General features: G+C 44.2%; 1 protein-coding gene across 3 annotated transcripts; it reads right to left on the bottom strand.

Annotated features, from left to right (window-relative positions):
- Positions 1-116: 116 nt before the first annotated feature.
- Positions 117-25,804, bottom strand: LOC129820070 (anillin-like). 3 transcript variants are annotated; one of them, XM_055876906.1, is made up of 23 exons: positions 25,618-25,804; positions 20,821-20,974; positions 19,894-20,385; positions 19,334-19,692; positions 17,860-18,448; positions 17,398-17,648; positions 12,753-12,860; positions 12,438-12,627; positions 12,021-12,235; positions 11,668-11,819; positions 11,273-11,420; positions 8,735-8,870; positions 8,379-8,558; positions 7,970-8,096; positions 7,806-7,854; positions 7,648-7,701; positions 7,099-7,125; positions 6,823-6,841; positions 6,527-6,639; positions 5,679-5,765; positions 3,797-3,904; positions 3,404-3,576; positions 117-3,027 (listed from the first exon to the last, which is right to left on the bottom strand). In XM_055876906.1, the coding sequence occupies exons 1-23, from the start codon at positions 25,633-25,635 to the stop codon at positions 2,913-2,915; spliced, it is 3,864 nt and encodes a 1,287-aa protein (XP_055732881.1). In that variant the 5' UTR covers positions 25,636-25,804; the 3' UTR covers positions 117-2,912. The 3 variants fall into 3 exon arrangements, with proteins under 3 accessions (XP_055732881.1, XP_055732882.1, XP_055732883.1); XM_055876907.1 differs by having other exon boundaries at positions 17,860-18,445; XM_055876908.1 differs by lacking the exon at positions 7,099-7,125.
- Positions 25,805-26,205: the final 401 nt, after the last annotated feature.

The raw sequence follows: 26,205 nt of genomic DNA, 5'->3' as shown, positions 1-26,205 counted from the left end.
ACATGGTTCCAGCCTATTTTATATTGACATGCTCTTCTACATGGTCTAAAAACAAGAAAAAGTACCCTAAATAACATGAAACTGCAACTCTGATCAGCTTGAAAGAAACCCAACTATTTTGGTTAAAGCTGGCTTTTATTTAAGTCTCATTTTTAGAAATACCAGTACATCCAATGAATCTTTGGAGTGCTTGTTGTTACAATGAAAGACTGGCATTTAGACAGGACAGATCAGGGGATATGATAGAACTGCCAACATTTGGAGAAGGTTAGATAAGGCATATTACCCTCCCCAAAACATCACTGTAAAAATCACAAGAGCGAATAGCATCTTCAGTCCTCCAAGCACATGCTTAAAACTTGAACTGAGAATAAGCTTTTAACTTAATGACAGTGTAGAGCTAGCTATACTTAAAATGAGAATAGAAATCTGCCCATACAAAAAAGGATTTGCAATAATCTCAACTGTCAAAGTTTTCCATTACAATAGAATGGTGGTATAATATACCAATACCTGCAGATCCACACCCCCTGTTTAACTGTAACCCTTTAAAACCTGGACACAAAAATATAAAACATTGACATAAAAACAAACCATATTAAAGGCCTTTTTGTTCGGTAGTCTCGACAGCCTAGAAGTTTCTACCCACAGGGCGCAACATGATAAATATAAGGTTAGCGAAGATTGCAAAGGGGGAAAAAAGGGAATAGCAAAAAAGGAAAAGGGTATTGAAGTAGAGAATTGTGTGGCTAAATCTAAAATCATCAGATAGGTGTTACGGTTGTTCAACAGTGCTTTCAATCATGCCATTCTCCCAATACTATGAAAAAGTGGAGCATTCACACACAATATTCTGGTGCATAACCTTTGCACCGACAATTCTAGAATTGGTTTTGTGACACATCAACTTAAATATTGATTCAAAATGTTAAATTAGACAAAACAAAGTCAACCTATGAAGCCATATCTCGTCAGCAAGATGCATCGTGGGAGTATAAGCATAGACAACCAAAATGCTACTTTCTCAATTCTCTCAAATATTTGAGGGTATGGCCTCCCAACACTTTGGACGTGCGTATAAAATACAGGGTCAGTGTGGACTGTGTAAAAGCAGCCCTTGTCAATACTGAAATATCTACACAAGTATGGCTTTACTGATATTTCTCTCACACTCATAACTTAAACCAGGAATAAGCAACGTTGATAAGGGTGGGGCCCACGAAATCCTAACTCATCATGAGGGGCCCCAGTGGCTTGTGGGTCTGAGTACCCACATCCATAAACACACATGCAGTGACCGAGAAAAACATTTTAAACGGCCCCCCTTGACAGCGGACTAAATGGGGCCCCCATCTGTAATTCGACCATGACTAACTTACCAATCAAATTTTTTTTTTGCTGACATGGGATAATTGAGTGACTGCCTTAACAGAAACTGCTGATGCACAACCACATTTCTAAATTCTACCTCTCAACGGTAAGTTGAAAAGACGATATAAAGTTGCACCTGCAAATTGTCCGGGGGGGAATCCCATTGTGAAATGTTTTTTGTTGTTGCCTATTCATTGATGGAAATACATTTGACTTGTCATGCTTATCGGTCTATAGGTTCATTTGCATCATTTAGTGGAATTAAATTGGCGCATGCGTAGGCTACAGTATATTCTTTATGCATCTTATTTATCACACCCCTACAGCATACAGAGAGCGGAAAATATGTAAGACAGTGAGAGCTGCTGCAGCATCTCAAACAGCAACAGAAGACAGGCTTCATCAGCGTGTCACACACCACTTTGGAGGCAGTAGGCTATGCATTTTGAAAACATATACTTCATTGTTTGAAACCTGAACCTAGCTTATTAGATCTCCTCTTTCTAAATGTCTAACAGATATTTTCATCTATCACATGAAACTGCTTGCAGGTGCGGTGCTCTTTTGGTCTTTTCCCAGTAACTGTATTATGGAACAAACATTTGCACATAGCCTACTGCCTTGTGAACATTGCTGAGCTTATAATGTCAATACATTTACATTTGTCATTTAGCAGACGCTATTATTCAGAACGACTTACAGTAGTGAGTGCATATATTTTCGTACTGGTCCCCTGTGGGAATCGAACCCACAACCCTGGCACTGCAAGCACCATGGGATCATAGTTTATCAACATTAAGCTAAACGTTTGGATTGGTTGCATCAGATTCATTGCTTTAAGGTCATTTATTATGTTGCCTAGGCCTACTGATTGTATGAATTTGGGCAGAGTCTGAGTCTGTTTGGAATAGGCTATTTCTCAACAAGCTGACCAATAGAATAGGTCAACTTTTCTACTATGAAGGATAGTAGATTGACATAGCTAGTGGTTTTGCTGTCCGTGGCTCGTGTTGTTGGCCGAGGAAAGGTAAATGTGGACAGTGATTCTAACAACTTCAAAGTGGCCATCAGAATCAGGACCGCACATCGCTGCAGCCGACTTGAATGTTCTATTAATATGACTTTACCATAATCAAAATGTGATTTCTGTCATTCTGAGCACTGTGGGTGGACACCCTAATCAGATTACGCAGCCAATACATATGGCTCCGGCAGATTTCTCAAATGTCCTGTAAATTAAAATGTGGCTGGTCAAACGTCCATTTTCCTAATGAAAACCCTGGTTGAGACCCAGACTGAGTTGGAGAATGGGGGGCTACAAAAGGGGGCCCCCAGTTGCCCATCCCTGACTTAAAAATTGTCTTGACTGTCCACTAAAGCATCTCTAAAAATATAATACACCTGTAAATCCTATTTAATAACTTTAATACTGTATTGCACTTAGTCATCGTAAGTGTCACTGATCGTGACAGTCCATATGCAAGACCCAGAACCATGCAGGGTGTTGTTAGCCCTCTAGTCCAGGCAGGGGAGCTGTGCTCTCACACAGGCCTGTGGCAGGAGTCTGGCTGCCACATGCGCAGGTCCACCAGGATCTGGTTGAGCTTCTGCATCCACAGGTTCCTCTCGTCCTTTGTGTCAGCACACAGCCAGTTCCTGCAGGTACACGGAAAGAGTCATATTATGCGTTTCAGTATACTGGACCGGAGACCCAAGTCAGTTTACCTCCCTTCTCCCGGAAGCGCGCACTCGTTCCCTTCCCTGAATGATTTAAAAGCATTGGATTGTTTTAAGAAATATGGTAACACTAGACACTGCCTACACACATCCAATTGTTTTTAAATCTTTGAGGGGGAGTGAACAAGTGCTCACTTCAGGGAGTAGAGTGCAGAAAATAGAAAACTTGGTCTTCAGTCTGTCAAATGTCATAAAATAAGCCATCAATCTTCAAGACTTCAAATAACTGCTCCACCCAAGGTATTTGCCTACAAAACAACACAGGGTACTATAGCAACTTCGACCAGTGACTTACTTGGTGACACACATGGTGTTTTCACACTGGCTGACGAGCGTCTCTCTGTCGTTCTCTCTCTGAGGCCGGACGGTGATCAGCTCAAAGGTGTTGGGTCTGGCACAGAACTCTCGGTTGGCTGGCTCCACCTTACGACTGGTGCAGTTGGCCAAGTTGATGCGACCCATTGGGTTCTAGAAAGACATGAACCCACCCAAAGAAATGTAATGACAATTAAAATACATTAAAAGCTACTCTAATTGGTAGCAACATGAATTGACATACTAGTACATTAAAACCGTCAAGAATAACCACAAAACCTGAATGCCTATTCCCACTGGTCCTGAAAAATTACTCACAGGGCTCATCATTCAAAACTAAAGACTCCAATAGTTGGCTTCAACATCCCCCTACCTTGCGTTTCTCATCATCAGGGTAGGTCCAGTAGGAAATACAGTATCCTGACAGGACACACCATCTCCTGTGCCATGCTCCGAATCCACTCACATCCTCAAACATAGTCTGTAAAACAAAAAATATACAGATTAAGAAAGCGTTCAAGCCTGTCCAAGGTGAAATTTCAAACGTCTCCCCTCTAAATAACAAAATGTTAGTCTGACAACCTGAGGGCATGGGTGATTTAAATCTGTAAATCTATGTTTAGGCTACAGTGGGGCAAAAAAGTATTTAGTCAGCCACCAATTGTGCAAGTTCTCCCACTTAAAAAGATGAGGACTGTAATTTTCCTCATAGGTACACTTCAACTATGAGAAAAACGACAAAATGAAGAAAAAAAAAACAGAAAATCACACTGTAGGATTTTTAATTAATTTATTTGCAAATTATGGTGGAAAATAAGTATTTGGTCAATAACAAAAGTTTCTCAATACTTTGTTATATACCCTTTGTTGGCAATGACAGCGGTCAAACGTTTTCTGTAAGTCTTCACAAGGTTTTCACACACTGTTGCTGGTATTTTGGCCCATTCCTCCATGCAGATCTCCTCTAGAGCAGTGATGTTTTGGGGCTGTTGCTGGGCAAAACGGACTTTCAACTCCCTCCAAAGATTTTCTATGGGGTTGAGATCTGGAGACTGGCTAGGCCACTCCAGGACCTTGAAATGTTTCTTACGAAGCCACTCCTTCGTTGCCCGGGCGGTGTGTTTGGGATCATTGTCATGTTGAAAGACCCAGCCACGTTTCATCTTCAATGCCCTTGCTGATGAAAGGAGGTTTTCATTCAAAATCTCACGATACATGGCCCCATTCATTCTTTCCTTTACACGGATCAGTCGTCCTGGTCCCTTTGCAGAAAAACAGCCCCAAAGCATGATGTTTCCACCCCCATGCTTCACAGTAGGTATGATGTTCTTTGGATGCAACTCAGCATTCTTTGTCCTCCAAACACGACGAGTTGAGTTACCAAAAAGTTCTATTTTCGTTTCATCTGACCATATGACATTCTCCCAATCTTCTTCTGGATCATCAAAATGCTCTCTAGCTAACTTCAGACGGGCCTGGACATGTACTGGCTTAAGCAGGGGGACACGTCTGGCACTGCAGGATTTGAGTCCCTGGCGGCGTAGTGTGTTACTGATGGTAGGCTTTGTTACTTTGGTCCCAGCTCTCTGCAGGTCATTCACTAGGTGTGGTTCTGGGATTTTTGCTCATCGTTCTTTTGATCATTTTTGACCCCACGGGGTGAGATCTTGCGTGTAGCCCCAGATCGAGGGAGATTATCAGTGGTCTTGTATGTCTCCCATTTCCTAATAATTGCTCCCACAGTTGATTTCTTCAAACCAAGCTGCTTACCTATTGCAGATTCAGTCTTCCCAGCCTGGTGCAGGTCTACAATTTTGTTTCTGGTGTCCTTTGACAGCTCTTTGGTCTTGGCCATAGTGGAGTTTGGAGTGTGACTGTTTGAGGTTGTGGACAGGTGTCTTTTATACTGATAACAAGTTCAAACAGGTGCCATTAATACAGGTAACGAGTGGAGGACAGAGGAGCCTCTTAAAGAAGAAGTTACAGGTCTGTGAGAGCCAGAAATCTTGCTTGTTTGTAGGTGACCAAATTCTTATTTTCCACCATAATTTGCAAATAAATTCATAAAAATCCTACAATGTGATTTTCTGGATTTCCCCCCCTAATTTTGTCTGTCATAGTTGAAGTGTACCTATGATGAAAATTACAGGCCTCTCATCTTTTTAAGTGGGAGAACTTGCACAATTGGTGGCTGACTAAATACTTTTTTGCCCCACTGTATGTCTACACTGCATCTGATGCATGCGTGTACTCACCAGGAAGCCTCTCTCCTCCACCAGGGAGCCCACCTCACACTGCATCTTCAGGTAGATATGGCCCTCCATGGGGCACAGGAAAGGCACCTGGAACAGATTACACAGGACATGTAACACAGGCCTCAGCTGAAAAACAACCAACACCTCCACAAAATGCTGGGTGACAGGACAGATGGGGTTAACGAGGTTTTAGGTAGAATTGCAAGCCTGTTGTCTTCTAATAAGAGTCAGTTGGCTAGATGGTGAGAACTTAACTGGATGCTGTGCCTGAAACACCCACTTAAAAAAAAAACATACAAAAGACATCCAGCACAACTTACTTTCCTCACGACAATACCAACCAACTTGTAGATTGAGGTTAGAAATGTTAGTGCCACAACAGAAACAGATTATTTTGGTCACAAACCACCACACACACCCCAAAATATTAGTGGTTATGGATGGAGTAGCAACCTTGCTGTGAAACATGTCTCTAAGAAGCTCTCTCTCAATGCCTTCATATTTGATCTAAAAGAGAGAAACAAGGAGTGTGAGTGAATGAGCGTACGAGGCGGGCAGGCAGCACACAGACAGTGCAGGCGGGAGAACAAAGACTGTCTGTGTGTGCGCGTTGTGTTTCAGATTTGCAGGCCTGTCTCCCTGCTCCGGCCTCTATCAGGACAACAGTCAGTTCTAACTTCAACAAATGTTACCCCCTACCCTACGATTACCCTGGACATTAACTGGTATTGTGTGCAGACACAGCAGAGGTCAGCCTAAGTGGAAATAGAGGGTGAATTCAGGACAGAAATGGAAGTGAAGAGTCAGAACAAAAAAGTTAAAATGTTACAAAAGTCTTTGGATTTTACCTTCTCCAATAGAAACTTGTTTTTCCCAATTGACGCAAGAGTCAGCTTGTGAGACCCGACCAGGACAAAGTTACTGGTGCGGACTGTATTAGGGCCCCCAGGACTGGCCACCACTGAAAAGAGAGAAGAGGATTTTTTTGTTTAAGCTATAAAAAAAAAGTGTTTTAGCAGACATTATCATCCAGAGAGACTTGCAAAATGAATAAGAATTATCAACTGAACCACACATCACAATTACTGCAAGTAAAACCATAAAAATTATCCACTATCAGCAGTTATTTAAAACGTATCCTTACCTGGAGTCAAACTGCTCTTCTACAGGGGCAAAGAGAGAGATGTTACGAAGAGAGGCATGTTTAGAATAATTTACAAGATCGCTGACTTTACGTATTGCAAACATCATATATGACAACAGTAACAGAATAATAGTATAATGCATTTCTACATTTTCCATGTGGCGATCATTCCTACCAATCCCCCTGAACAGATACGATAAGTGTTCAAACAAACATTCTGTATATGACCAGTAGGTAGTAGTGTATTAGAGAAGGACGGTAAGAATGAAAGCTTACAGAGAGGAACCTCTTGGGAGTGATGGCCTAGAAAGAGAAAAGGTGATTCAGTTTCAGAAGTGGTTACGTCAGGACATAGACAAGTGAATGAATGGGTAATTCAAAACACTGACTAAACCAACCCTACCATTGAGAGCTGTGAACAAAGCCTTTCAAAAGAGACCCTTCACCTTGTGTTGGAATGGAAAGTGGAGCCTAATGTGTGTTGGGAAGCAGTAGGCCCAGGTATGCCTAGTGTTAGCTGTTCTACTACCGAGCAGTAAAATTACAGTACACCCACACCAAAAGGTGAGTCGTTTTTTTGGAAAATGAGTCCCTACTGACAAGCACAAGTTGTGGGCCTCGTGAACACAGCTCTACCAAATCTCATCTTAGAGACAGGACGTTGTTTAAACATATCTCTAAATGCAATGGTATAAATGCATTTTCTGATACATAACAATCGCACTGTATTCAAGTAGAAACTAGAAGGAAAGATAGAATATTCCAAGTTCAAATATTCAATAAACTGAATTGTAGTTTGTTACACTATATTTGATTAAATCACACCTTTGACTTGCTGGGCTTCTTCCTCTTGTCAGGGTTCAACTCGCGCTTCTGCACCTGAAGAAATAACCAGGGTTAGAGTGAGTAATATCTCAGCTCAAGTCCTCGTCAAACAATAACAATCATCACATCTGCATTTACAAAAAGCAGCAAGAACTCACCAGGCAGTAAACCTCAATATCAATTGCAAAGTCGTTAGAGACGTCAGGCCTAAAATGGAAGAGAGCGAGAAAGGCATTAGAACATGTATGACAGAGAGGGCATGACATGACAGTGGTACTATTCTACAGCATTTCAGAGAGACAATTGGTGCAGTTTAACTCACATGGTGAACTTGGTAGAGAAGGTGATTGCATCTCCACTGATAGCGCTACTTGTGCTGGCTAGTGGAGTAGCAACTGTATTCTCAGCTCCAGCACGGATCATGATGAAGAAGTAATGGCTGGACCACTCTGGAATAAACACATACATAAAGTGGAAAATGTCATGAGTTCAGTCTAACACACTATACATGAAGTATATTACAATTGGATTGAACAATCTACTTGTATCTTGTTTTAGACAGTACAATGTGGAAAACAGGAGATCAATATAACTGCATTGTCCACAAAGGCAATTTGGTTGAAGGCACATTACACACTAAAGACATACATCATTCACCAGCAAAAATACAAATAAAAAAACATGGTTAGAAGAAATAATTAAGTAATAATTGTTGGGTGTTGGGTCTCTACCTGGCTTGTTAGCAGCAGAGCAGACAAAGTCAGCCTTGAGGGGCAATCGTAGCTCCAGGAGAGAGATGGATCCCTTGGAGGCGGAGACCCCCATGTCCCCACCCTGCCCCCTCCTATGACCGCTAGGACCCTCTCCCTTCAGACGGTCCAACTCTGCCTTCAGTGCCCCCCGCTTCTCCGCTGGAGGGTGACAAGAAAAAACGTAAGAAAGACTGAAGAAAACAGAATGCAATGTTTGTGTGAAATGCATGTCGATAGTCGTAAGATATAAAAGCCCATCCCCAAGGGGTATGGAGCAAATTGGGATTGGCTATCAGTGTGTGCACTGATGTTGTAGGGGTGGAAGGGGAACTCACTGGCTATGAGCAGCAGCCTCTCAGCCTCTGCCTCCACCTGCGAGCCTTTCCCATGCTCCTCATCAGTACAGCAGTTCAGGGCCTGGCTAGCCTGGCTGATCACAGTCTGCTGCAGGTTCATCTCATAGGTCAGAACCTACAAGTAATCAGAAAGATGACATCTTATTGGTCACATGGAACGAGGAAATCATCATCAGTGGTCAGAAGAACCTACATGGAATGAGGGGGAATAGATCAAGGGATGTACTTATAAGAAGTAACATATTTTGCACTCAGAGCACTTACACCTTGAATCTATGAAGTCTGGTTTTTGTACAGAGTGACATTTTATACTCTACTACTACATCTCTTACTATTCCCAACAGTAGGACAGGGCCACCTCTGAAATTCACTCTGAAGTGATCACGCTCACGGTAGCCGATGTGAGTAAGACCTTTAAACAGGTCAACATTCACAAGGCCGCAGGGCCAGAAGGATTACCAGGACGTGTACTCCGAGTACGCACTGACCGACTGGCAAGTGTCTTCACTGACATTTTCAATCTGTCCCTGGCAGAGTCTGTAATACCTACATGTTTTAAGCAGACCACCATAGTCCCTGTGCCCAAGAACACAAAGGTAACCTGCCTAAATGACAACCGACCAGTAGCACTCACGTCTGTAGCCATGCAGTACTTTGAAAGTCTGGTCATGGCTCACATCATCCCAGAAACCCTAGACCAAAATGCAATTTGCATACCGCCCCAACAGATGATGCAAACTCTATTGCACACCACACTGCCCTTTCCCACCTTGACAAAAAGAACACCTACAGTTGAAGTCAGATGTTTAAATACACCGTAGCCAAACAGTTAAACTCAGTTTCACAATTTCGGACATTTAATCCTAGTAAAAATTCCCCGACTTACGTCAGTTAGGATCACCACTTTATTTTAAGAATGTGAAATGTCAGAATAATAGTAGAGAATTATTTATTTCAGCTTTAATCACATTCCCAGTGGGTCAGAAGTTTACATACTCAATTAATATTTGGTAGATTTGCCTTTAAATTGTTTAATTTTTCCCCTCCTGCAGCAAAGCACCCTCACAACGTTATGCTGCCACCCCCATGCTTCACGGTTGGGATGGTGTTCTTCAGCTTGCAAGCCTCCCCCTTTTTCCTCCAAACATAAAGATAGCCATTATGGCCAAACAGTTCTATTTTTGTTTCATCAGACCAGAGGACATTTCTCCAAAAAGTACAATCTTTGTCCCCATGTGCAGTTGCAAACCGTAGTCTGGCTTTTTTATGTTGGTTTTGGAGCAGTGGCTTCTTCCTTGCTGAGCGGCCTTTCAGGTTATGTCGATATAGGACTCGTTTTACTGTGGATATAGATACTTTTGTACCCGTTTCCTCCAGCATCTTTACAAGGTCCTTTGCTATTGTTCTGGGATTGATTTGCACTTTTCACACCTAAGTACGTTCATCTCTAGGAGACAGAACACGTCTCCTTCCTGAGCGGTATGACGGCTGCGTGGTCCAATGGTGATAATACTTGCGTACTATTATTTGTACAGATGAGCGTGGTACCTTCAGGCATTTGGAAATTGCTCCTAAGGATAAACCAGACTTGTGGAGGTCTACAATTTTTTTTCACAGAGGTCTTGGCTGACTTCTTTTGCTTTTCCCATGATGTCAAGCAAAGAGCCACTGAGTTTGACGGTAGGCCTTGAAATACATCCACAGGTACACCTCCAATTGACTCAAATGATGTCAATTAGCCTATCAGAAGCTTCTAAAGCCATGACATTTTCTGGAATTTTCCAAGCTGTTTAAAGGCACAGTCAACTTAGTGTATTTAAACCTCTGACCCACTGGAATTGTGTTAGTGAAATAATCTGTCGGTAAACAATTGTTGGAAAAATTACTTTTGTTATGCACAAAGTAGATGACCTAACCAACTTGCCAAAACTATTGTTTGCTAACAAGAAATTTGTGGAGTGGTTGAAAAACAAGTTGTTATGATTTCAACTGTATGAGAGAATGCTGTTCATTAGCATCAGCTCAGCGTTCAACACCGTAGTGCCCTTTAAGCTCATTCCTAAGCTAAGGACCCTAGGACTAAACACCTCCCTCTGCAACTGGATCCTGGACTTCCCGATGGGCCGCCCCCAGGTGGTAAGGCTAAGCAACAACATCTGCCACACTGATCCTCAACACAGGGGCCCTCTAGGGGTGTGTGCTTAGTCCCCTCCTGTACTCCCTGTTCAACCATGACTGCGTGGCCAAGCACGACTCCAACACCATCATTAAGTTTACTGACGACACAACAGGAGAAAACTCAGTTGTTGGTCTGAACAGTACAGGGCCATTCGTTTACTTGCTGTCGGCACAGTGTGTTATAAGGACCACCCGCCATTGGCGATTGACGTACGTAATTTCCGTCCGTTTTCTACATGTGGAATCAGTTTGCAAATTACAGCAGCACTCTGTTCTGAGGTGTTAAGTACTCTCGGCCGGCAGACGCTCAACAATCCTACCGGTCTGTCGTGCCTTTACCTTCATCTTCTGTTTGATGCTGGTGTGTCCTTGGCTCCTAGGCTCCTCTGCTGCTCTCCGAGACACGTCCTCCTTCTTCACGATGACCTGCTTCACACAGGGCCTCTCGGTACTCTCCTTGATCCTGGTCGACCTGTACGCATCAATACTAGAAGAGAAAGGAAAACACATGTAGAGGGTGAACAAGTATCAACAGAGTGTTAATTGGATACAAGAGTCTGAATAACCGAAGAGAAAATAGTTAGGGGTCGTATCTTGAACTCAGCGAAACTAAAATGACAAATAAAAATGTTGTTGACGTATCATTTGAAGGGTTGAACCTCAGCCAGTTACATTAGATACCATCAATTCAGTAAGGCACCAGTTAGGATATGTGGCGTTGAGTGGTTGGTTACCTGTAGGGAAGGTTGTGGTCCTCATGTTCGTCTGTCTCTAGGCTGTCTGATGATCCAGCCCGGAGCAAGCGAGCCCTTTGGAATTTACTGGGTCTGGAAACAATGTCAGGAGTCTGGCTCTTAGCGTTGAATGAACTGGCTGGGGTCGACGTCTAGGCAGGGATATACATAAAGATGTATTAGGTTGGCCCAAAAATGTCATTACTAGCCATGACATTAGTCCATGAGCACAAAAAAAATATGACAAGCTTCCATTCAAAAGCAGTCCAATACATTAAATAGCTGAAAGATTATTATGCTTTGTATGCTTAGCATTTTCCCCCCATTGTTTCCAGCTTTGTACTGTAACTCACCATCATCTTCCTTACTGGGCTCTTGATCACAGCAGCCACAGACTCAGAGAAGGGGGCCAGGATGGACATCGAGGAGATGTTCAGTTTATCTTCCTCCTCTTCTCCTTCCTCACCACTCAGCTCCTCACTCTGGTCCTGGAACCCGTCAAAGTTGTTGATCTCAGAGTTGTTGGACTGGTCCACGTTCATCTCCATCTCATGACTCTCTTCTTCGTCTGCAGTGAGACAATAGTGAGTGGAATGTTACAGTGACGCCATCACTTAAATTATAAGGGGGACTGCTCTGACTAAGTTTGTTAATGACCGAAAACTTCAGACAAAAATTCAGAAATTTGCATCCGAAGACCTCTATGATTAGTGTAATCTTAAGAAAGCCAAGTTAGTATGATCAAGTAGTGTACTCAGTAAATACAGTACCTGATTCCTCCTCCTGTGTTTCTTCCTCAGAAGGCTTCTCCGCTGAGAATTCTACTCTCTTCACAGGGATGGAGGTTGGGGTGGTGGGTTTCTTGGGAGCAGCATTCAGGCTATCCAGAGGGGAAGCTGTTGGCTCATCATCAGGCTGGGAGACAACAGGCCCCCTCTCCTCAGGCTGCTCAATCAGATCCTGAGAAAAATTATTACAGGCTCAATAACATTTCCTTCATAACTGATTTGCAGTCGTCCATCATACACCAGTCTGCAGATATGAAGTTTTGTCCAAGCGGGACCGAAATATATTTCCCCACCAACCTTGGCCTGTGTGAGTTTCTTCGTGTCTGCCACCTCCTCCTTGTTCTTCCAAATGCTGTTCCCTTTCTGGAAACGGTTACGAATCTGAGCCAATTCCGACTCACGCTCCTGCAATAAAGAACAAGAAAAGGACTACTTTCCATCAGTCTGGTCACAAAACAAATGTCATAAATTCGAATCCAAGATGTCCTTTGTCCTCGTCCTGTCCCGTGTATATATATTTTATATATTTTTCTTCGCATTTCTTTTTATATATATTTTTTTCTTCTTAAAAACTCAACTTCAAAACACTCTCCTGCAACCCACCTCACCAAAAGTGGTGCGGATCTGTTTTTTTTCCTCAAAGGTATTATTCACCTCGTATCCGAAATCAACAACAGAAACTAGCCAGAAGTTAGCCAGCTCACAAGCTAACGTTAGTAGTTCAGCTAACCACAGCTAGCGCTCATCAGCTATCCTTTAGCTCGGAAAACTATTGCCAGTTTTGTACAACGCGACTCAGACCAGAGCATACCAGACCTTTTTTCTCTCCATATCCCCGGATTTTTACCGCAAGCTCTGGACATTTACACCTGGATCTTGCAGCTAACCAGCTGCTATCCGAGTGACTATTGGCTAACATCAATTCTGGAGCAAACACCAATTATCCCGGAGCTAGCCAGCTGAAGAGTTCCATCAGCCACTCCTGGGCTACAATCACCTATCCGGACCCGTTTACTGCCGATGCGGAGCCCCACCGGGCCTTCACGACAGGGATACCGACGTTATCTGCCCAAGGGAGTTATTCAACTGGCCCCTCCATCGCGACGTAACCTGAACGCCCATATGTTAACTGCGGCACGCTAATCGTTAGCTGTCTTGAGCATACCGGCTGCTATCTGAACAGACAACCTCTCTTTCGCCATCGCCATCCGGCTTGGATTCTCTGTCGACACGACCACGTCTGGTCTGCAGACGAATAGCCCATCCGCTGTGCCCTCAACCGGCCCCGTCTGAGCAGACCCCCTCCGTCTGAGCAGACCTCCCCCCGGGCTACTAACTTTAAACGCCGCGGGCTAGTTTAGTGGAGGCCTCACTGCCCCATCTACGGCTGCCCCCTGGACACTATGATCACTTGGCTACATAGCTGATGCCTGCTTGACTGTCCATTAATTCACGGTACTCCATTCCGTTTATTTGTGTTTTATCTGTCGGCTCTGTGCTTTAACTCAGGATCTGTGTGTAGTTAATCTGACCCTCTCTGCCTAGCCGTCGCCATTTTTACCTACTGTTGCTGTGTTAGCTGACTAGCTGCTGTTATATCACCTGTTGTTTTAGCTAGCTCTCCCAATCAAGACCTGCAATCACTTTACGCCTTACTGCATGTCTCCCTCAAATATCAATATGCCTTGCATACTGTTGTTCAGGCTGGTTATCATTGTTTTGGTTTGCAATGGACCCTGTAGTTCCGCTCTCCGTACCTCTGATACCTCCTTTGTCCCACCCCCCACACATGCGGTGACCTCACCCATTGAGACCAGCATGTCCAGAGATACAACCTCTCTTATCATCACCCAGTGCCTGGGCTTGCCTCCGCTGTACCCGTGCCCCACCATACCCTGGTCTGCACATTATGCCCAGAATCTATTCTACCACGCCCATAAATCTGCTCCTTTTATTCCTTGTCCCCAACGCTCTAGGCGACCAGTTTTGATAGCCTTTAGCCGCACCCTCATCCTGCTACTCCTCTGTTCCTCGGGTGATGTGGAGGTAAACCCAGGCCCTGCATGTCCCCAGTCACCCTCATTTGTTGACTTCTGTGATCGAAAAAGCCTTGGCCTCATGCATGTCAACATCAGAAGCCTCCTCCCTAAGTTTGCCTTACTCACCGCTTTAGCACACTCTGCCAACCCTGATGTCCTCGCCGTGTCCGAATCCTGGCTTAGGAAGGCCACCAAAAATTCTGAGATTTCCATACCCAACTATAACACTTTCCGTCAAGATAGAACTGCCAAAGGGGGAGGAGTTGCAATCTACTGCAGAGATAGCCTGCAAAGTTCTGTCATACTTTCCAGGTCTATGCCCAAACAGTTCGAACTTCTAATTTCAAAAATTAATCTCTCCAGAAATAAGTCTCTCACTGTTGCCGCCTGCTACCGACCCCCCTCAGCTCCCAGCTGTGCCCTGGACACCATCTGTGAATTGATCGCTCCCCATCTAGCTTCAGAGTTTGTTCTGTTAGGTGACCTAAACTGGGATATGCTTAACACCCCGGCAGTCCTACAATCTAAGCTTGATGCCCTCAATCTCACACAAATCATCAAGGAACCCACCAGGTACAACCCTAAATCCGTAAACATGGGCACCCTCATAGACATTATCCTGACCAACTTGCCCTCCAAATAAACCTCTGCTGTCTTCAATCAAGATCTCAGCGATCACTGCCTCATTGCCTGTATCCGCCACGGGTCCGCGGCCAAACGACCACCCCTCATCACTGTCAAACGCTCCCTAAAACACTTCTGCGAGCAGGCCTTTCTAATCGACCTGGCCCGGGTACCCTGGAAGGATATTGACCTCATCCCGTCAGTTGAGGATGCCTGGTCATTCTTTAAAAGTCACTTCCTCACCATATTAGACAAGCATGCTCCGTTCAAAAAATGCAGAACCAAGAACAAATATAGCCCTTGGTTCACTCCAGACCTGACTGCCCTCGACCAGCACAAAAACATCCTGTGGCGAACTGCAATAGCATCGAAGAGCCCCCGCGATATGCAACTGTTCAGGGAAGTCAGGAACCAATACACGCAGTCAGTCAGGAAAGCAAAGGCCAGCTTTTTCAAGCAGAAATTTGCATCCTGTAGCTCTAACTCCAAAAAGTTCTGGGATACTGTAAAGTCCATGGAAAACAAGAGCACCTCCTCCCAGCTGCCCACTTCACTGAGGCTAGGTAACACGGTCACCACTGATAAGTCCATGATAATCGAAAACTTCAACAAACATTTCTCAATGGCTGGCCATGCCTTCCTCCTGGCGACTCCAACCTTGGCCAACAGCCCCTACCCCCCCCGCTGCTACTCGCCCAAGCCTCCCCAGCTTCTCCTTTACCCATATCCAGATAGCAGATGTTCTGAAAGAGCTGGAAAACCTGGACCCATACAAATCAGCTGGGCTTGACAATCTGGACCCCCTATTTCTGAAACTGTCCGCCGCCATTGTCGCACCCCCTATTACCAGCCTGTTCAACCTCTCCTTCGTATCATCTGAGATCCCCAAGGATTGGAAAGCTGCCGCGGTCATCCCCCTCTTCAAAGGGGGAGACACCCTGAACCCAAACTGTTACAGACCTATATCCATCCTGCCCTGCCTATCTAAGGTCTTCGAAAGCCAAGTCAACAAACAGATCACTGACCATCTCGAATCCCACCGTACCTTCTCCGCTGTGCAATCCGGTTTCCGAGCCGGTCACGGGTGCACCTCAGCCACGCTCAAGGTACTAAACGATGTCATAACCGCCATCGATAAAAGACATTACTGTGCAGCCGTCTTCATCGACCTGGCCAAGGCTTTCGACTCTGTCAATCACCATATTCTTATCGGCAGACTCAGTAGCCTCGGTTTTTCTAATGACTGCCCTGCCTGGTTCACCAACTACTTTGCAGACAGAGTTCAGTGTGTCAAATCGGAGGGCATGTTGTCCGGTCCTCTGGCAGTCTCTATGGGGGTACCACAGGGTTAAATTCTCGGGCCGACTCTTTTCTCTGTATATATCAATGATGTTGCTCTTGCTGCGGGCGATTCCCTGATCTACCTCTATACAGACGACACCATTCTGTACACTTCCGGCCCTTCCTTGGACACTGTGCTATCTAACCTCCAAACGAGCTTCAATGCCATACAACACTCCTTCCGTGGCCTCCAACTGCTCTTAAACGCTAGTAAAACCAAATAAAACCGTAGCACGCGCTCCAGCAGGTGTATCTCACTGATCATCCCTAAAGCCAAAACCTCATTTGGACGCCTTTCCTTCCAGTTCTCTGCTGCCTGCGACTGGAACGAATTGCAAAAATCTCTGAAGTTGGAGACTTTTATCTCCCTCAACAACTTTAAAAATCTTCTATCCGAGCAGCTAACCGATCGCTGCAGCTGTACATAGTCCATCTGTAAACTACCCACCCAATTTACCTACCTCACCCCCCATACAGCTTTTATTTATTTACTTTTCTGCTCTTTTGCACACCAGTATCTCTTCTTGCACATGATCATCTGATGATTTATCACTCCAGTGTTAATCTGCTAAATTGTAATTACTCGATTTATTGCCTACCTCATGCCTTTTGCACACATTGTATATAGATTCTCTTTTTTCTACCATGTTATTGACTTGTTTATTGTTTACTCCATGTGTAACTCTGTGTTGTTGTCTGTTCACACTGCTATGCTTTATCTTGGCCAGGTCGCAGTTGCAAATGAGAACTTGTTCTCAACTAGCCTACCTGGTTAAATAAAGGTGGAAAAAAAATATTGAAAAAAATAAATGTAATACTTTTAATAAAATAATTTAAAAAGCTATTTATTACAAAAAGAAACGCCTAAGTGCTGTACAAAGGCAAAACTAAAGACATTAAGGTAGATGGTCTAGGTAAATAAAGTGAACTGTACGTACCAGTTTCTGTTTCTGTGCAAGGGCGGTGGCAGTGTTGGCAGCCTGGGCAGCTCTCAGCCTCTCCTGCACCAGCCTGGTGTTGGGGGTCACAGACTGGCTCACTACAGGGGTACGACCAGCCAGGCCTGCCCGAGACGGGTTCACTACATTTGGGTTATGAGTGGCTGCTCCATGGCAGGTAGCAGGGGAACTCAGGCCAGAACGCTCCTGGCACCTCTCCCCAAAACGCTCCATGAACGACTTGACACCTGCTGGAAATAGAATAGAAAATATTCAGTAACTCTTGGAGGACAATGGAAGTGGACATACACATGTTTGAAACCAGCAACGGTTTGACCAGCAATTGTCAAATGAGCAGAGACTGTGTATTAAAACATCTGATATTTCAGAACATCCTAATAAGCTGTTGACTTTAGTGTAGGAAACACAACAAAGCTAAGTTGAGTGCTCATTCTCGCTCACCTGGATTTCCAGTTGCTCCAGCAGTGCCTCTCTGCTGCAGGGGAGTGGCCGGGGTAGTCTCCTTGGTGAACCTCTCCCTGGTCTGCAGGACAGATGGTCCAGTTGCTCCAGCGGTGCCTCTCTGCTGCAGGGGAGTGGCCGGGGTGGTCTCCTTGGTGAACCTCTCCCTGGTCTGCAAGACAGATGGTCCAGTTGCTCCAGCGGTGCCTCTCTGCTGCAGGGGAGTGGCCGGGGTGGTCTCCTTGGTGAACCTCTCCCTGGTCTGCAGGACAGAGGGTCCAGTGGGCCCGATGGTGGAGGGCTGTGTGGGGAGCTCTGGCTTCTCGGGGCTACCGTTGACCTCCAGGGCTCGGGACAGGGCCTGGTTCTTCAGGGGGCTCTGAGGCACAGGTGAGGCTGAGGAGAAAGCACCTTTCTGGGGGCTGGGGGTGAAGGCTGAGGCTCTCCCCTGGTAACTCCTCTGGGGACTGGATACAGGAGAGGGGAGACCTCTGCCTGTCCGTAGAGCTGGTCTGGCTTCAGGTACTTCAGTCTTCTGAGGGCTGGGGGGGAACGCTCTGGTGGACTTGACTGGGGAGTGGACAGGCTGCTGAAGAAATGCAAGAGGGAAATTATTAACCAAACTGTTCAGTAAATCTCAAAGTCTTGTGCGTCGAAACATAACTATTTAAAATAAGTTACTGCACACCGCTTTCTTGCAAAGTATCACCAATTCATATCTTAATTTCTTATTTTTCACATTCAAAATGGCTGTATAGAATCAGTTTCTCCCATGCATTGACATATTGATATACAGTTAGGAACATTATGACGAGTAACTAAGTCAACTGTTGTATTTATGCGTCTGGGGGCTAGGGTCAGTCTGTTATATCTGGATTATTCCTCCCATTTTATCCGGTGCGAGATTTTTTTTTATATCTCTTAGCCCTAGGACCATGCCTCAGGACTACCTGGCCTGATGACTCCTGGCTGTCCTCAGTCCACCTGGTCGTGCTGCTGCTCCAATTTTCACTGATATGCCTGCGGCTATGGAACCCTGACCTGTTCACCGGACGTGCTACCTTGTCCTAGACCTGCTGTTTTTGACTCTCTCTCTACCACACCCGTTGTCTCAAACTCTGAATGATCGGCTATGAAAAGCCAACTGACATGAACTCCTGAGGTGCTGACCTATTGCACCCTCTACAACCACTGTGATTATTATTATTATTTGACCCTGCTGGTCATCTATTAACATCTTGGCCATGTTCTGTTATAATCTCCACTCGGCACAGCTAGAAGAGGACTGGCCACCCCTCAGAGCCTGGTTCCTCTCTTGGTTCCTGCCTTTCTAGGGAGTTTTTCCAAGCCACCGTGCCTCTAAATCAGCATTGCTTGCTGCTGGGGTTTTAGGCTGGGTTTCTGTATAGCACTTTGTGACATCAGCTGATGTAAAAAGGGCTTTATAAATACATTTGATTGATTGGTGACTCACCTGGTTGGAATCCAGAGCAGGCTTTCTGTTTGATGACTGACTCATTTGTGGACGGTCTGCAGCAGCAGAGGTGGGTTTGGCTCCAGCCTGTCTCCTCCAAGCAGGGGTGGCGGTACTGACACTACCAGGCTTCCCTTGTGCATTGTCTCTGCTGCTGCGAGTGTCCGCGTGGCTGAGGTCATCCTCCCAGGACCCAATGGTGGCTGCGAGGTTGGCCAGCCGACCCTTCCTGCCTACAGGGGCCTCTGAGAACGCAGCAGCATGGACGGGTGTGGGGACTGGGGCTACAGCCTGCCTCGACTGTGTCTGGTTCTTCACTGGAGACAGAGCTGCTGAGATGTCTGGAACCTCAGATGTACCTTGGAGGGGAAAACATAGATACTCAAATTTGTCAGCCCAAAATACTAACATGTGTTTAATTTGATTGTTGTAGTATAATTCAAAACTAATATTAGAAGTTGCGTAATAAATAAATAAATCCAGGTCTTCTATACATGGTTAAGCAGGTGCTACATGTACAAATGAAATGATCGAGCTAGTCAAAAGACCATGCTCCTTACCTTCAGAGTCCCAGTACTGCCTCTGTTCAGCTAGTCTGGCCAGGCGAGACTTCATGGCAGCCGGGGTGGAGGAGGTGGGAGCCTCCCTCTGCTCTTCTCTGCTCCTCTGAAGAACTGGGCTAGTAGGCACCACCTCCACATCCCTGGTCCTCCGTGGAGCAGTACTCACAGCCACCTTCTCTGGTTTTGGGGCAGGGCGCGCTACCTCCCTGGTCCTGACCTGCTCTGGGACAAGCTGTGTTGCCACCATGGCCCCTGGTTCAGGAATGGGAGGAGCAGGGCAGACATCCACCCTCTCTAGAGAAGAGGCAGAGAGGATGCTGGCTGGGCCTGTTGGGGGCTTCCTGTCAGTCTGGGGATCTGACTGAGTAGGGGTCAGGGTGCGAGGAGGCATTGCAGGCTCCCTGTTCTCCTCACCAATAATGGTGGGCTTGTCAAGTTCACCTGAACGACTCCGCTTGGAGGGAGAGGGCTTGGTGGAATGTTGGGGGGCTGGGGGGACAAATAAGAAACACACCACGAGTTAAGTTTACACACTGGGAGATTTCCAATCCACAAAATGAATATAAGTATTTGATATACAGACAATCTGAAAAGTCACCATTTTGTCTATTTTTGTACACAGCATAGGGAAAGCTGCAAGACTAGACCCATCCCACTCTGATTTGATCAGATCATTCTCTGAGCAGTTTCAACAGTCAAGCTTCCTGTACGGAAAGCTCTGCACATGCAGGTCAGGAAGTTCAACCACTTTCTGAAGGCTAATGGAACCATCTGGGGTTTCAAATAAAACAAAACTAATCTACACCATATTCACTATCGCAACCAGAGGGAGCACTGTGCTCGCAAATAATAATTGATGTATTTTATGTTGTATCCCTTTGAGAAAAAAAGTGTATGATCTTTTTGTAGGAAGGCCTTCCTTACCTTTGTCGACGACAGGCTCTGTGACCAGGCTGTTGCAAGTCTCAGCCAGAGGCTCCCTAGCTCTCTTGGCCATCTGTCTGTTGGAAGCAGTGGACCTCTCTGCCATCTTCTTCTGCAGGTTCTCCCTGCGAGCACGGGTCCTCTCCAGGAGTTTCTGAAAAGGGAAGAAAAACAATACTTCATTATGACATAACATTTACATTTAGAGCACTGTGTGCACTTTCTCCTATTTTCTAATTTGATTGAATCTAATTAGAACAGGACTTAGTAGTAGCCCGCTGTACTGTCCAGCCAGCATTGACTAGCACATAAAAGTGACATCCTGAGGGACATTCCACACCATTGTAAACTTAAAGTGCAACTCCGCCACTTTTCAACCTCATTCATTATCTTCAACACCCAACCAGTGTCTACATAGGGCTGGGCGATATCAAATTAATTTGATTAATTCGAATGCATGTTTTTGTGCGATATTCCATATTTTGTAAACATTTTTGATGAGCGTTTATGTTCGCCTGTTCTCATGTCTTTTGGTCTCCTCTCCTTCCACTGTTACTGAGCATCTTCCCATTTACACATGCACACAAAGCCCCTCCCACTCACAGTAACAAATATGAAAGATCACTTCTTTCAACTCGCTATTTGTATTTGACGTTTGGTCCAACAGAATCGGTCATATGGACACAAACACATGAAGATATTTTACTGTAATAAAGGAGAATTTAACATTACTAACAGCCTTTTTATGTATCGACTCCTCAAATTCCAACTCCTCCAGAGCAGACCACACTAAAACGGGAGTATCAATGAACACAGATTCTGGAAAATTAATGCAACATTTCTGATGCTCAGTCCAACATACCACTAGAAGCATTTTAGCCACAGACTGTTACAGTAGCTGTCTAGTCTGTTAATAAATGTGCAATAAGCATAAAAAACATAAGGAATTGGCAACTCATTCTGAGAAATAAGGTAGGCCACTTGACCTCAACATCTGAACAAAGTGGACAGGCCAACATGCTGGTCAAACAGTTGGAGACAGAACGGTGTGTTCATAACAATTCAACTGTTCTATCTTGTTAGCTAGCAAATAGATCCAAGTTAGCTATACTTTAAATATAAAGCATGCTTGCTACTCACGAGCATGTGGGCTGTTGCTTGAGAGATTGTTTATGAGACCTGTGTTAGTTTTCCATAATGCCTGCTACAAGAAATTGGTCCGTTATGCATGGTTCTGGTAAAATGTGTAAACAAAAGGGTACTTGAAAGTCAGATCAGTGATTATTACAACAAATTATTAGTGGGTTGCATGGTTGTGGAGGCTTACTTTTAACCTAGGCATAATTTCACAAGACCTGAATTAATTTGATTATTGCTGACTGTTTGAATGCAGTGCATTTTACATTTAAAATTGCACAAATCTTGATATTTTGAATTGCCCATAAGTAAAAAATAAAACAATTAAAAAATCTAGATGATTTTAGGCCACATCGCCCAGCCCTATGTCTACATACAGTATCAAATGTATTTCATTAATCAAATGTATTTATAAAGCCCATCTTACATCAGCCGATGTCACAAAGTGCTATACAGAAACCCAGCCTAAAACCCCAAACAGCAAGCAATGCAGGTGTAGAAGCAGTGGCTAGGAAAAACTCCCTAGAAAGGCCAGAACCTAGGAAGAAACCTAGCGAGGAACCGGTAGAAACCTGTCCTTTGGTCCGATGAGTCTAAATTTTAGATTTTTGGTTCCAACCGCTGTGTCTTTGTGAGATGCAGAGTAGGTGAACGGATAATCTCTGTATGTGTGGTTCCCACCGTGAAGCATGGAGGAGGAATTGTGATGTGTGGGGGGTGCTTTACTGGTGACAGTGATTTATTTACAATTCAAGGCACACAACCAGCATGGCTACCACAGCATTCTGCAGCGATATGCCATCCCATCTGGTTTGCGCTTAGTGGGACTATCATTTGTTTTTCAACAGGACAATGACCCAACAAACCTCCAGACTGTGTAAGGACTATTTGACCAAGAAGGAGTGCTGCATCAGATGGCCTGGCCTCCACAATTACCCGAACTCAAACCAATTGAGATGGTTTGGAATGAGTTGGACAGCAGAGTAACGGAAAAGCAGCCAACAAGTGCTCAGCCTATGTGGGAACTCCTTCAAAACTGTTGGAAAAGCATTCCAGGTGAAGTTGGTTGAGAGAATGCCAAGGTGTAATCTAGGGAAATAATGGCTACTTTGAAGAATCTCAAATGCATCTCACAAAGACACGGCGGTTGGAACCAAAAATCTCAAATTTGGACTCATCAGAACAAAGGACAAATTTCCATCGGTCTAATGTCCATTGCTTATGTTTCTTGGCCCCAACAAGTCACTTCTTATTAGAGTCCTTTAGTAGTGGTTTCTTTGCAGCAATTTGACCATGAAGGCTGATTCACACTGAACAGTTGATGTTGATGTGTCTGTTACTTGAACTCTGTGAAGCATTTATTTGGTCTGAAATCTGAGGTGCAGTTAATTGCCGATTTCTGAGGCTAGTAACTAATGAACTCAACCTCTGCAGCAGAGGTAACTCTGGGTATTCCTTTCCTGTGGTGGTCCTCATAAGAGCCAGTTTCATCATAGCGCTTGATGGTTTTTGCGACTGCACTTGAAGTTCTTGAAATGTTCCGGATTGACTGACCTTCATGTCTTAAAGTAATGATGGACTGTCATTTCTCTTTGCTTATTTTGGCTGTTCTTGCCATAATATGGACTTGGTCTTTTACTAAATAGGGCTATCTTCTCTATACCACCCCTACCTTGTCACAACAACTGATTGGCTTGAACGCATTAAGGAAAATAAATCCACAAATTAACTTTACAGGGCACACCTGTTAATTGAAATGCATTTAACCTGATGCGCCCGATGAAGCTGGTTGAGAGAATGCCAAGAGTGTGCAAAGCTGTCATCAAGGTAAAGGGTGGCTACTTTGAAGAATCTCAAATATTACATACGTTTTGATTAGTTTAACACTCTTCTGGTTTCTACATGATTCCATGTGTGTTATTTCATAGTTTTGATGTCGTCACTATTATTCTACAATGTAGAAAATAGTAAAAAAAAATAAAGAAAAACGCTTGAGTAGGTGTGTCCAAACTTGACTGGTACTGTAAGTTAAAGTTTCAAATTTCTAGAAAAATTTAATGTTAAAAAGTTCTACCCAATGACAGTGATTTTCAAACACAGATTTGCGGTGACGTGGTGGGCAAGAAAATACACTCCCTCTGGCTAGAAACTCATTGCAGGTTTTGAAAATGACTTTCTTACGTTTAAATTCTACACTGATATCAGATAAACATTGATTATGTCCTTCTCATCTTTTTAACCACAGATCAGAAACGCACTGCTTTCACATATGTAGACATTGGTTTGGTGCTGGAGATAATAAACATGGTTGAAAAGTTTTGGAGTTGCCCTTTAAGTTGGTGCTATTTTAGTATGTTTTCCTTTCTGTTCTATTTTATTGAACCCATAGGGAACAGTGGATGGAGGGGGGTCTATGGCTTTCAAATAGTGAAAACGTTTTCGTCCACATCACAGGGTCAACAAAAACTACTGGGTCTGAAGGAGATAAAAGGCTGCCATTGCCTCTAAAATCCTTCTCCCTGGCCTCCTCATGTCCTGTCTGTTCTTCTCATCTGTACACTAAAACCCTAGCTGGCCTCCCAGTCCAAGGCAAACAGTCCTAAGGCATGATGTATTGCCCTGGGACAGAGCCCTGGCTGCTACAGTGCAAGACAACACATTCCTGCCTGTTTCAGAGTTGCCTGAGCAGCTCTCACCCGGCTAGGACGTGTGGAAAACTTGTTAAAGTGGTCATCATTCCTTAGGAATGAGCCACTCCTGTCATGTTGTGGCTACTGGATTTGAAATGTCCCGAGGGCTTTCTATTGGTTGGAGTGGAAATTTGAGGGATTTTGTGTACTGCTGATGGCCGCTGCTTTTTCTATATCTGATTTGTCATGGAACACAACCAATTGTCAGGCAGTTGCTGTATGGAAATTAAGGGGAAAACACCCAGTGTAAATGAAAACACTAAAGTTAACTCCTGTATTCATACTCTTAAATTTTGTCATACTGTAGTTTTGACTAATACAGTCAAAGGTTGGAACTATTCCAAGCTCCAACTTGTCCTGGGGAGACTGGAATCCATTAATTCATTCCCAATAAGGGAATTGTAGATTTCGCTCTCCCTGCTCGCACGTTAAGGGTGGGGCTGGGGTTGTTGACAAGAAGACAGTCATCCGACTGCTTTATGCAGGCATGTAACGTACAGCATTATAATTATGAAGAGGAAAAATACCTTTAGAACAGGAGCTACGATATGGAAGGTGTCGGGGTTTAGATGTAACTTCTATAACAGCTGACTTGGCTATCTAACAAGCAACGTTTCCAACAACTTTCAGTTAAGGTTAAACATTTGAAATCAGCCAAAGTTAGCTATTTAAAAGATATATATTTTAATTCCCTTTTGTTGAAGAGCAAATGAACGAGGAGATAGTTAACAGCTAGCTAACGCCCACTAAGTTAACACGTGATTAACGTCAGCTTGCATGCAGGTTTTACAGAATTATTTAATGACAGTCACTGAGTATTTTGGTTATCAAACAAGTTTAACATCTTAATGCAACGCAACAAGCAAATTGTTTTTGATAGCTAACATTAGCTGGCCATGGCATGGTAGCTAACGTTAGCTGGCAAATGTTACCCATTACTTATTAGCTATAGTAGAACATGTGCACTCACCTCGGTAAACGGATCCATTCCGATAATAGTTTATCTTTGTTCAAATCTACTGACTTAGCTATATTAAATAATTATCGTTTATCTATCCTAATTCCACAAACGCGGAAAGTTTATGAGCCGACGTTTCTCCAAACCAGTCGCCTCCGTTCCTGTTTTTTATTAAAGAAACATCTGTTCAAGATTTGAATTTCAGCGCTTTCTTCACCGCGCAGACTCCGACGGTTGGAATCGCGCAGGATTCACGAAACAGCCAATGATAAACACAATGGGCGTAGACAGACGCAGTATAGCCAATCAGATTCAAGTTTCACTCTCAATTCGATTCAAAGGGCTTTATTGGCATGGGAAACATATGTTTACATTGCCAAAGCAAGTGAAATAGATAATAAGCCAGAGTGAAATAACAAAGTCTAGGTCCAAGAGGCTTCTAAACATCTTCTACCCCCAAGCCATAATACTCTTGAACATCTAGTCAAATGGCTTCCCAGACTATTTGCATTGCCCCTCCATCCCCTCTCCACACCACTGCCACTCTCTGTTGTCATCTATGCATAGTCACTTTAAATACTCTACCTACATGTACATACT

This window comes from Salvelinus fontinalis, chromosome 22, assembly GCF_029448725.1.
Source record: "Salvelinus fontinalis isolate EN_2023a chromosome 22, ASM2944872v1, whole genome shotgun sequence".
Classification (NCBI taxonomy): Eukaryota; Metazoa; Chordata; class Actinopteri; order Salmoniformes; family Salmonidae; genus Salvelinus; species Salvelinus fontinalis.
The sequence above is the reverse complement of the archived record's forward strand: the minus strand, read 5'-3'. Positions and strand labels throughout refer to the sequence as shown.

Bases quoted from the DNA above. Each gene is read 5' to 3' on its own strand.
- LOC129820070 (XM_055876906.1), bottom strand. The intron at 20,386-20,820 runs GTAAGGAAGGCC...TTGTCCCCCCAG, and splicing joins AGAGCCTGTCGTCGACAAAG to CCCCCCAACATTCCACCAAG. The intron at 3,905-5,678 runs GTGAGTACACGC...TTTGTTTTACAG, and splicing joins TGGAGGAGAGAGGCTTCCTG to ACTATGTTTGAGGATGTGAG.